Genomic DNA, 12,857 nt, shown 5'->3' with positions numbered 1-12,857 from the left:
ATATTTTATATATTTATTTGTATATATATTATATATAAATAATAAGAATATTTTAATGTATTAAAAGAATATCTTTTTTATTTTATCTATATCTATTTATCCATCTATTGATCTTTATCAACATTTTTTTGCATTACAGTAACACAAATTTTATATTAAGAATAAGCAAAATTAAGAATTTGTGCTTAATTTCCATTCAAATATTGTCACAAATTGTAAAACTTTAATGGTTCATTGTACATTCCATGTTGGGCTGATTTCACTGCAGTGGTCTAGAGCCTGTCAACCTCAAATTGAGTCTCTTTCTTTCTCTCTCTACTAGTGGAGTGAAACATCGGCCTGCAGCACGTCTCCAGGGGTTGCTGTGTGATAATGCTAAAGCCCGTCCTGAGGCGTGGCTCCTGCCCTTGGCCTCATCCCAAATCTGTGTGGTGCGACAGTCCTGCACTCAGAACACCCCCCACACCGCTCCCCGACAGCCAATACTGATGACTCATCAGGAAAAAGTGCGATGGGATGCAGCTTCATGAAGAACACCGACTTTTACAGCGCTCATATGCATTTTGTGACATGCACCATAACATGTCTTCGGTAACCTTTTTTTTTTTTTTTTTAGATGCACTGTATGTTTGAGAAGAATGCAGAATGTCAGCTGATTTTGAGTCTGCAAAGGATTCTGCATCAAGGAGGGTCATCAGGGTGAGACCTCTGTCTCATTCAGTATTCAGACACTGCAGAGGCACAGGCTGCCACCCGCATTACAACACACACAGAGTCAGACACTCCCTCTGTGTGAACATGCAGCACCTCTGCTCACACACATCAGCCGATGAAGTAGCATGCCATACACTCACAAAATCAGTTTGATTCCGTCACATTTATGCTTGATTTTTCTGCAGCCTTACTTTTTCCATTTTATCTATATTATTTATTTTTATCTATCTATCTATCTATCTATCTGTCTGTCTGTCTGTCTGTCTGTCTTTATATCTGAGATTAACAATCTCTATATTCATGATAATGAATATAATAAAGATCCTTATTATGATCAATAATAAGCTGCACTGCAAAAGATACTCGATGGAATATTTTGGCTCCCCAGAATCTTCTGGAAATAGATGCCTCATATTCCCTATTGTGGGGACTTCAAGTTCCTCAAAACTAGTTTATGAACCACTTACAGCTCAGGCACTTTTAGGCTCCATTTTGGCCTTTGAAAGGGCGGCCAGCGATGCTCCAAAGGTCCCCCAAATGTAGCTTTTCATTTGTACTTCTTTTGTCCTTTATTTATCCTCACTTTTATTCTGTGCACGATGACAATATACATCTCCATCGCATGAAAAAGGATGAGTGGCCACGAAAGCAAAGGCAGTGAATGACTGAGCTCTCTCCTGGGACTCTGTCTTTTTGCTCAGGATTGCAGGTTTCCCCCTCTACCACCGCCCCTGCGTCAGATGATGCTCGCGGTCTCAGCCTATAAAAGATGCCGGTGTGCCATCCCGACTGGAACTCTCTCTCTCTCTTTCTCTGTCTTCCCACATCCTCACACTTCACTCACTCGGTCTGTGATCTCGACCATTTCAGCATGAGTTATTCCGGCGACATGTACACGAGCAGCTCATACAGGAAGATTTTTGGAGATGCGCCACGGCGCGTCCCCGTGGGCAGCAGCCCGTCCCGGGTGACGGTGAGTTACCGCTCCGGACCCCAGCAGCAGCACCGCACCTACGGCTCTCCATCCCCCATGATTACCTCCTCAAGTTACCGGACCAAACTCGCATCCGGCCGCGGCGGCGGCTTCCAGCCCATGCCGGACACCGTGGACCTGACGCAGACCACCGCCATCACCAACGAGCTGAAGATCATCCGCACCAACGAGAAGGAGCAGCTGCAGGGCCTGAACGACCGCTTCGTGACGTTCATCGAGAAGGTGCACAACCTCGAGCAGCACAACAAAGTTCTGGAGGCGGAGGTCGCGCTGCTGCGCCAGCGCCACAACGAGCCGTCGCGCCTGCACGACCTCTACGAGCAGGAGATCCGCGAGATGCGCGCACGAGTTACCTCCTCAAGTTACCGGACCAAACTCGCATCCGGCCGCGGCGGCGGCTTCCAGCCCATGCCGGACACCGTGGACCTGACGCAGACCACCGCCATCACCAACGAGCTGAAGATCATCCGCACCAACGAGAAGGAGCAGCTGCAGGGCCTAAACGACCGCTTCGTGACGTTCATCGAGAAGGTGCACAACCTCGAGCAGCACAACAAAGTCCTGGAGGCGGAGGTCGCGCTGCTGCGCCAGCGTCACAGCGAGCCGTCGCGTCTGCACGATCTCTACGAGCAGGAGATCCGCGAGCTGCGCGCGCGCGTCGAGGAGCTGACGCACGAGAAGAGCCAGATGCACCTGGACTGCATGCAGATGAACGAGGCTTTGGAGCGCGTCAAGGAGAAGCTGGACGAGGAGACCCGACTGCGGGAGGAGGCCGAGAACAGCCTGAAGGGATACCGCAAGGACGTGGACGACGCTACCCTGTCCCGCCTGGAGCTCGAGAAGAAAGTTGAGTCCCTGCTGGATGAGATCGCGTTCCTCAGGAAAGTGCACGAGGAGGAGCTGCAGGAGTTACAGGCGTCGCTTCAGGCCACCCAGGTATGAAAAACTAAAAGGTATGTAAACATTAAAAAAGAAAAAAAAAGATCTAACTAGACCAGTCTGGTGAATGGTTTTAGAGGGGATTTGGGCACTTTTCAGCTGGTCAGGCTGGGATGCCAGTTAAAACCTGTTTTACTAGTCTGGGAGACCATTTGAAACCAGCTAAGACTGGCAACACTGAGAGACAAGCTAGACCAGTTGCAGACCAGCCTGGTCTGAGTTGTTTTTAAGTTAAGACAAATTATGCACATACTATATTGTAATCTACATAATATACAATGTTAAAAAAAAAGTTCAATTATTATAAAATATGTTTTATATAAGAACGTTCAATTTACAGTGTAGATCTTATTTGATAAGAAAAGATATTAAAATGTATTAAAAAATGTATTTTTAAATGTATTTCTTATTTTATTAGAAATAAAATTATGAAAATCATAGAAAGCCACTGGTCAGGCTGGGATGCCAGTTAAAACCTGTTTTACTAGTCTGGGAGACCATTTGAAACCAGCTAAGACTGGCAACACTGAGAGACAAGCTAGACCAGTTGCAGACCAGCCTGGTCTGAGTTGTTTTTAAGTTAAGACAAATTATGCACATACTATATTGTAATCTACATAATATACAATGTTAAAAAAAAAAGTTCAATTATTATAAAATATGTTTTATATAAGAACATGTTCGATTTACAGTGTAAATCTTATTTGATAAGAAAATATATTAAAATGTATTAAATTATGAAAATCATAGAAAGCCAAATGTTGCATATGCTGTAGGTGTAATTTAAATCACTACATAATATGCAGCATAAAAAATTATTTTGTCAATTTTTATACAATATGCTTTAACTGCAAAAGTTATTTGTACCATTTGTCATTATTTGTCATTAATATCTCATATTACAGTTGTGCAGTGCCATTCATGACATTGTGATTTATGCAGTGGCATAAAGATGCAGATCTATGGGAATACAATTTTTAACTTCCTGTAAAATCAAACAAGTTGTGGTTAAGACAAATATTTCATGTTTTAGATGGTTTAGTCATTGCTACATGATATATATTGTAAAATGTTTTGTCAGGAAACAAAAATGTCCTTTTATTTAAACATGATTATTATTTTAAATATTATAATGTTTATATTTAAATTATTATATTCATATTTATATTATATTTTTATGTTGCATATGAGTGAATCAACCTGACTACATTGGTTTACATCAGTTAAAGTTATTTAAAGGTCATATCAGGTAGAAATATCTTTATAAGCTAACACCTTTTTACGATGTATGATAAAACATATTTGAAAAGATGTGATTATGAAAAGCATATAAAAACCTTGTATTTAGAAATGCAATGAAATACTATGTTTATTAATAACTCATAGTGTGGGCATGCGTAGCATGACTGTGCAGTGTCATTGAGGGCGGTGTGTGTGTCTGGGAGAATTTACAGCACTGCAGCTCCGACATTGAGAATCTGACCCTGCACTGCACCAGGACCTCCATCAAAATGTGCATTTATAGTGCCAGTCCCTTCTCTCATGCAACTTTAACATCTAGAAAAGTATATTTAATCAGACCAAGACAAGGACAAGCACTTAGAGAGGGAGAAATGTATTAAGAGTTAAAAGAAGGTTGTTGGTGATGGGAAGGTTTAAACTTCCTTACCTCTTGCCAATGGCAGATATTGATGCAGTAGCGCAGGATTTTAGGTGTGGCTGCAGAGTGCAGCAGAACCCCGCGGCGCAGCGTCCTTGAGAGAGACTGCTTCACTTTAGACTCCCTCAGCTACTTCTGAGAGTATTTCTACACTACAGAAGATAACATTTCCAGCTGAGTTTCATTTAAAAGTATCTTGGATAAAAGTAATAAACTTCCCTTCCGTGTTTTATCTGAAATTAAACTCAAGCTAGAGAATTAGAATGTAACTGATGTAAGCTGATGCTCATCATGCATGGATTGCTGTTCTCTGCGTGTGGTTGATGAATTGCTGTTGCATCCCGTGAAAGCATTCAAGCAGCTTCATCTTTCATTGTGCATTAAAACCCCTGAGTCTGCACTCCATCCCACAGCCCCAAGGGCTCAAAACTTCATTACCACACATTACACTCAAAGGCTGATTAAATGTGCCATGGCCAACATAAGGACAGCATATATCAGCTCTACTGCTTTTTCACTGCCAATGCAACTTCACTACCTAATGGACATTGGTTTATTGATTATATTCACTGGAAAGCTGTTTATTTATCAGTATATTCAAATGATCACTGACACATTTAAGCAACTTTCTATATATGTACAGAATGTCTCATATTTATGCCAATAAATATATGCAAAAGCAACTATATGAATAGCTATAATTTACTTTCCCTTTAGCTCAAATGTAAACGAGTTGTTAAGGTAATTAATTATTCATTAGAAATCAATAATGGATCAGCAACTAAATTGCAATTTCCTCACCAGATCAATACTAGTCAATTTTACAAACTAAAGACTATTTATTGCATTCACCGCCATTGAAAAGTATAGGAGTACTGTTTTCTATTCGAATATATTGTAAAATGTAATTTATTCATGTGATAAAGCTGAATTTTCAGCATCATTACTCCAGACTTCAGTGTCACGTGATCCTTCAGAAATCATTCTAATATGCTGATTTGCTGCTCAAGAAACATTTCTTATTATTATCAATGTTGAAGGCAGTTGTGTAGCTTAATATTTTTGTGGAAACTGTGATACATTTTCAAGTATTCTTTGAAGAACAGTATTTATTTGAAATAGAAATCTTTTGCAACATTATAAATGTCCTTTGCAAAAGTATTAAGTAAAGTATAAATTAAATATTGAAAAATTCTTAGTGATCTCAAAATTTTGAATGGTAGTAGTAAATCCTATTTTAGCTGTCAACAACCTATCAATATTTTTTTTAAGATCAGGCTGTATATTAGTGTTATTAGACTATTAGCATTAGATTTATATTTTAATGTTAGATTTATATTAAATCTAACATTATATCTATTATATGAAATTTATTAACAATTCGTTTGTTGACTGTTTTTCATGCTCAGGTGTCTGTTGAGATGGACGTCAGTAAGCCTGACCTTGCTGTGGCCCTGAAGGACATTCGTGCTCAGTACGAGTCTCTCTCTGCCCGGAACCAACAGCAGGCAGAGGATTGGTACCACTCCAAGTTCACCACTGTGACAGAGGCAGCAGCGCGCAACAACGACGCTCTGAAGCAGACCAAGGATGAGCTGTTTGAGTACCGCCGACAGCTGCAGGGCCGCACGCTGGAGATCGAGGCCTTGAGAGCCCATAATGAGGCCTTAGAGAGACAGCTAGCGGAGATGGAGGACCGCCACAACAACGAGATCGGCGAGCTACAGGTGAGTGCATTTTAATGATACGTACAGTAGAGGCCACAAATCTGAGGCCACTAGTAAATTTGCTCCCATTTTGAATTTTTCTAATTTAATTAAAAAAAATTTAATTAAATTCTATTATTTTTCTGTTTTAATGTATTTAAAAATGTCATTTATATTAAAGCTGAATTTTCAGCAGACATTACATTAGTGTCACATGATCCTTCAGAAATTATATTTTGCATTTTTCTAATTTAATTACAAATATTATTTAGCATATTGATATATTATTGTAGTATTGGTTAATATTTTGAATTAGATTTTTATATATTCTGTTTTCATTTTAATTCAAGTTTTAGTAATTTTGTAGTTGTCACGTTGCACACACACACACGAGGGGATGCTGGAGAATATGTTGACAGGACTTTATTTGCATGAACCACCAAGGAACCAAGGGAGACGAACACAGGAAGACGTTCCACGAAGACGTACAACAGCGGACAGAGAACTTGGGACTGGACGGACGCACGCGCACACACACACAATAAAACCAAGGGAAACACCTCGGACAAATGAAAAACTAATCAGGACAGGAACAGGAAACTAACCAAATAAGGGCATGGGAAGGCACATGGGGAGCAGGACACACACAAAACATGGAACAGTCTGACAGTAGTGTGCTTTTGTCTCTTTTATTGGTTTTTGTTTTTTCTATATAGTTTTTTTATATATTACATTTTAGGTTTTAGCTTTAGTTTATTTAGCTTTAGTTATTGTAGCACTTACATTTAACAAAAAAAAGTTGCTTTGGCACCAAATAAAATATTAATTTTTTTATAATTTATTGTATTTCAGTTAATGTTTATTTTATTTCAGGTAATGAAAATGCTTTTTTTATGGTTTTAGCTTTAGATTTAGTTAACGATAATAACCCTGTGAACCACATCTGCATTTTGTGATAAGAATGAAAAAATATTAATTTATGAATATAAATATAACCTGCTGATCATGTGATCCTGCGTGGTTTGAGAGTGATCCAAAGAGCATTGAAAGAACATCTGACTGTACATGAGCAGCGTCACAAAATTTGCTTGTTAGTTAGTTAGTTAGTTAGTTAGTTATTTAGTTAGTTAGTTTATTTATATAGCATATTTTAATACAACAAAGCGTTGACCAACGTGCTGTACAAAATCAACACAGTTTAAAAACACATTTACACACCATAACACACAAACAAGACCGCTAAAACATAACATAAACAATACCTCAACACTCTGCTGGCTCAAACGCTAAGGAAAGAAGGTGAGACCTTAGGCGATACATGGACACGATACTATTCCAACGCTTTGGAGCGGCAACTGCAAAGGCCCGATCGCCCCTTCGCTTATACCTAGTCTTCGGTACAATTAAAACCTTTTAAAGACCTAAAGGGCTTATACACCTGTAAAAGATCCGACCAATAAGATGGTGCCAACCCATTTAGTGACTTATAAACAAAAACTAATAATTTAAAAGCAATCCTAAACTTGACTGGCAACCAGCCCATTGAAAACAGAATAGGAGATTTATGCTCCCGCTTACGAGTCCCTGTCAAGAGCCTCGCAGCCGCATTCTGAAATAATTGTAATCTGTTTAAAGCAGATTGGCAGACACCCACGTACAAAGAATTACAATAATCAAGTCTCACCATGATAAACGCATGTATCGCCTTCTCAAGATCACTAAAAGAAAGAAACCTTTGCCAACAGTCGTAAGTGAAAGAAACTTGATTTAACTACTGAGTTAATCTGTTTATCAAATTTCAGATCATTATCAAACAAAACCCCTAGGTTTTTGACAACAGGTTTACAATAAGTGGTCAGCTCACCTAAATTTAACAGTTCAGGAAGTGCAGGATCCCCAAACCAGACGAGCTCTGTTTTACTCTCATTAAAATTAAAAAAATTTGACGACAACCAGGTCTTAACCTCAATTAAACATTTCATAAGAGAATTAAGGGCATTTCCATCATTATTCTTAAATGGCATATACATTTGTGTGTCATCAGCATAAAAATGGAAAGCAATTCCATGTTTACGAAAGATTGACCCTAAAGGTAAAATATATAATGAGAAGAAAATAGGGCCGAGAATAGACCCTTGAGGGACCCCGCATGTCAGTGGTACAGAGGATGAAAAAGTCTGACCAATGTTGACAGAAAAACTCCTATTTGATAGGAATGATCTAAACCAATTGAGAGCAAAGCCTTGAATGCCAACCACCTCAAGACGTGAAAAAAGATTGTGTCGAATGCTGCACTAAGGTCTAACAGCATAAGAACTACAGAGTGTCCTGAGTGATTAGTGATTGTGTGATTAGTGACTTTAAAATTCTAAAAAGTTCAAATAAAATAGCTTTACAATGTGCTCTCAAAGTTTTGGACCCCACTGTAATAAAAGACATTTTCAAATGCATAAGATTTCCTATCGGAAATATGTTTTTGGAGACATAAATGTCTTGTTTGCACTGTAGGACACTATTCAGCAGCTGGAATCTGCTCTGAGGAGCACAAAAGGTGAGATGTCCCGCCACCTGCGTGAATACCAGGACCTGCTGAATGTCAAGATGGCACTGGACATTGAGATCGCAGCCTACCGGTCAGACTCAGAACTATTCGCATTTGATGTAATCATTTTTTAGTGTCATTTATCAGTGTTCCATATTTATCCATATATGGCCATTCCCAACAGGAAGTTGCTGGAAGGTGAGGAATGCCGTCTGAGCTCTGTGGGCGGAGCCATGCTGCAGTCTGCCTACTCTTATCCATCGAGCCGCACTTATGCCCTAAGCGCTTACAGAAAGGTCGAAGCCAAACCTGAGACAGAGGAAGAGGAAGAGCAAGAAGAGGAGGAGGAGGAGAAGGAAGAAGAAGAAGAAGGAGAGGAAGAGGAGGGAGGAGAGGAAGGAGAGGAGGCAGAGGAAGGAGAAGAACAGGAAGAAGGAGGTGAGGAGGAAGAGGAGGAGGAAGAACAGGAGGATGAGAAGGAAAAGGAAAAAGTAGATGAGAAGAAGGAAAAGGAAGAAAAGAAGAGCCCAAAGGAACAGAAAGAGAATGAGAAGGAGAAAGTGAAAGAAAAGGAAAAGGAAAAGGAGAAAGAGAAGGAAAAGGAGAAGAAGAGCGATAGCAAGAGTGAAAAGGGGGACAATAACAAGGGCGAAAAGGCTGCTGCGGTCAAGAGCAAGTAAAGCTGCATACCATCACCGATCCTGCCACTGCTGTACTTCACTCACTCACACATCCGTCTGGACCCCTCCGTGTCCTCCTTACCTCTCTGTCCCTCTGCCAAATTCACCACCACCAAACAAACATCATCCACTCATCTTCACTTTCATTTCACTAGGTATGGCTGATTTCATCTACTGATGTATCAGGATCTCTGCGGGAAAGCAACAAGTCAGTAATGAAGGTACTAAAATGGAAGGCTGGCTAGTTTTTTGTATAGCACTCAAGAGATTAAACAGCGTCTATGCAGAGAGTATATGAAGTAGTTCAGCCAAAAATGGCAATTTTGTCATCATTTACTTTCTTTCAAAAGGAGATATTAGGCAGAATGTTGGAGTTTGTGTTTTTTAATACAACAGAAGTGGATGCTGAGTAAACTTCCAAGCTCCATAAAGACAAATAAGCAGCATATACGTATCATAATTATTGTTCATGCAATTTGTGCAAGTCTTCTGAAGTTGTATGATTTGTGTGACAGAACGTCTGAAATATAAATAATTTTTCACTTATAATCTTCATATCTCCCTTGCTCTCAAAACGTAAAGTGGTTGTTCACCCAGAAATGAAAATGTTGTCATCATTTAGTCTCATTTACTCATGTCATTCTAAAACCATTAGACTTTGGTCAATCCAGGTAACTAAAACTTAAAAGATCCAGAAAAGCTTATAAAGACTTCATGAGGGTGATTAAATGATCGCAGAATTTTCATTTTTGGGTGAACTGTCAGAGTTGTTCATGTCAAGACCTAGCAGAAAAAAAATGTGCCATTTTTTTTATTCAACGCAAATGCAAAGGAGATTTGTGACCTCATATGGACCGCTTTTATGATACACAACGTTTTTTTGTTTTGGGTGGGGGTTGGCAGTAAACACCATCATGCACTTCTATTGTATGGAAAATAAGAACTTTACGTTTAAGCTAGTCTTTGTGTTTCACTAAAGAAAAGACAATAATATGGGATCAGAATGACATTAGGGAGTGTAAATGATGGCAAAATGTTACTTTTTCACATCAAGACAGCAAAGACCCCAGTCACACCTGGTGTTCACGTGCCATTATTGCCAGTAGTGCAAATGACAGCACAAGGGAAGGTGATGCCATGCAATCCAAATGCACAGGCAATCGGTGCAAAACAGACCAAGTGTGCAGGTTCCAACCTCTCGGTGCTATTTGATTTTAAAAATAAATGAGTTTGGACTTGGAAGAGGTAATTACTCATAGAGCAAAAGCATATCCATTATATAGAGCTTCACTTGAGTCCTGAATGTATGTCACGAGCCAAGCACAGGGACATGCACCTCTCCTAATTTTCCAGCAATTTAAGGGAATCTATACCCACATGAATGAAAGTGTCCAAGTTCATTTAATTAAGTTCACTCATAGGTTAAAGAATGTTTCATTTACATTGTCATGCAAAGCATCCATCATTTTTGAACATTAATGTATGCATTTGTCCATCCATTTATGGTTTCCTTAATTGCACTGGTCACAGCACGGCAAACGTGGCGGCATGGAGTTCAACAAGGTTGATGAGATAAAAGATGAAATATTTATGGATTTCTTGGGGAGGGTTTCAGCGTTTAGATTTGGGAGAGAAGAGTGCATTGTGCATCTGTAGTGTGGGAAAATCCTTCTGCAATTTAGATTCTGACGCTTTAGAGACGATTGCTGCTAAATATCCCTCTTTTCCTTCCTGTGTTCAAAAATGACCTCCTCTTGATTGATTAATTCTTGCTGGAGCAGATCTCTATTTCTGAAGTAAATCTTCCTCTCCATCCTGATCTCTTTATGTATTTCCCTTATTCTCTCTTTCTCAGTGTCTTTTTCCAACTTTCTCTTTCTAATCCATGGCATGACTTCCTTCTGAAAGATGGATAAGTTTCCTGTGTTTAGCCCTTTTTTTGTGTGTTTCTGCTCACAAAAGGGTGAATTTTGTTATATGCCCAGGCCACTACTGAAATCAGAAGAAAAAATATTTTTTTGTAAAAAGAAAATGAAGATTACATTTTAAGATTTGTTACTCCCACACCCAATGTATTACAGTAAAAATAATGAGAACAATAAATAATATTTCCAGCATTTTACTATAATACTTGGTATGTTTTATAGTAAAAATGCTGTAATATTAAATTAAATTGAATTAAATTAAATTATTTTATTGGCAGTACAACAAATGCTACCATGATGTATAAATGCTTTACCATTTAAATAAAGCATAATTTTTATCACTTTATAGTAGTTGGAACTGGGAGGAAGGTGTTTAATTTTAATGCAAAAAAATTCTTAATCATCAAACATTTTCTTTATGCACAATTTTTTTTTTCTTTTGATTTTGGGGATAAATATGGTTTGGGCATGCTCTGGACTCAAATGGAAGAGAAAAAGAATGAGTCTGTGTACATTATTTTTTATGTTTGTGCATGTGTGTGTGTGTGTGTGTGTGTGTGTGTGTGTATATGAGTCTACACTGTGTGGGCAGCTGAGAGGGCTCAAGAAGGCCACAGATGTTATTACTGCTTTAGGGTTTCTATCTCCCTTTGTCTCTCCATTCTTAACAGACAGCCACACAGTAGCACAATTAGAGACAGCATATTACCCCATGACACGTGCATACAGCACACACAGACACACACACGTGTTTCACTGTCATGATGGGGACTTTCCATTAAATTCTGTTGTTTTCAAATTTGCATAAAATACTTATTATAATAAATTAATAATTGTTATATAGTGCATTTGTCAAATCAAAAAAAAAAAAAAAATGTTTTTTTTTTAGTTAAATTAAACTATAAACGGTTAAAGTGCTACACCCTACTAACAAAAAAAGCTAACTACACCAAAACTATTTAAAATTAATACTGACATTGCGATTGTGTCTGTCTTTGCCAAATAAATAAATGCTTATGTTTAGTTCTTGTGATATATATTAATAAATAATATTCACTCTTTACGTAGTTTCAATATTAGCTTTTTTGCAGCTTGTCATGTATTTTATCAAAAGAGTACTTATAGTTTACTTAATGTACAAATTACAATTTGCTTGTAGCATGGTAAGATACATTTTCAATGTAATGTTACCGACATTTCTTAGGGTAGAGTTTAGTGACTTTGCATGTCTATTTTTAAAGGGTTAATAACATGAACAATTTACCGTTGTTCTTTTTTTTTTTTTTGCGCCGGCTAAATCCATTCCTTTCAATAGGAATCCAAGCCATACGTAATTTCGCATCAAGACTAAATTTTCAACATGCAGATTTCGCTACGGGTTCAAGTTGGTGGCTCGTATTCACCGCATTGAACAAAAGAAAGCTTTACATTGGCAATAGAAAATTTGCGGTTTTATTTATTGCCAAAATTCCACGTACAAAAAGGTCCGTCCTTGATTGTCAATAGTGTAGTCACACAGCACCTTTCACATTTAAAGGTGCTGTATGTAAGTTTTTGACTCTACTAACGCATAAAAATACCATAATATGTTTGCAGATATTTAAGAAACATGCTAAGTTAACATATTTGTTTATCTGAAAAACAATGCTACAGTCAGTTATTCTCCTTTGAAAATGTGCCTTCCGAATGTCGGTCTC

The 12,857-nt window shown here is 38.4% G+C and overlaps 1 protein-coding gene across 1 annotated transcript; it reads left to right on the top strand.

Annotated features, from left to right (window-relative positions):
* The first annotated feature begins 330 nt into the window (after positions 1 to 330).
* neff1 (neuronal intermediate filament family member 1) lies at positions 331 to 11,415 on the top strand. The gene is made up of 7 exons (XM_016460728.1): positions 331 to 506; positions 617 to 699; positions 1,346 to 1,930; positions 2,240 to 2,644; positions 5,717 to 6,034; positions 8,522 to 8,646; positions 8,740 to 11,415. Exons 3-7 carry the CDS (start codon positions 1,484 to 1,486, stop codon positions 9,233 to 9,235), a joined length of 1,791 nt encoding a protein of 596 aa, XP_016316214.1. The 5' UTR covers positions 331 to 506; positions 617 to 699; positions 1,346 to 1,483; the 3' UTR covers positions 9,236 to 11,415.
* Positions 11,416 to 12,857: the final 1,442 nt, after the last annotated feature.

The sequence above is a fragment of the Sinocyclocheilus anshuiensis genome, unplaced genomic scaffold (assembly GCF_001515605.1).
Source record: "Sinocyclocheilus anshuiensis isolate Anshui unplaced genomic scaffold, SAMN03320099.WGS_v1.1 scaffold36, whole genome shotgun sequence".
Lineage (NCBI taxonomy): Eukaryota > Metazoa > Chordata > Actinopteri > Cypriniformes > Cyprinidae > Sinocyclocheilus > Sinocyclocheilus anshuiensis.
This window is presented reverse-complemented; position numbering and strand designations above follow the sequence as displayed.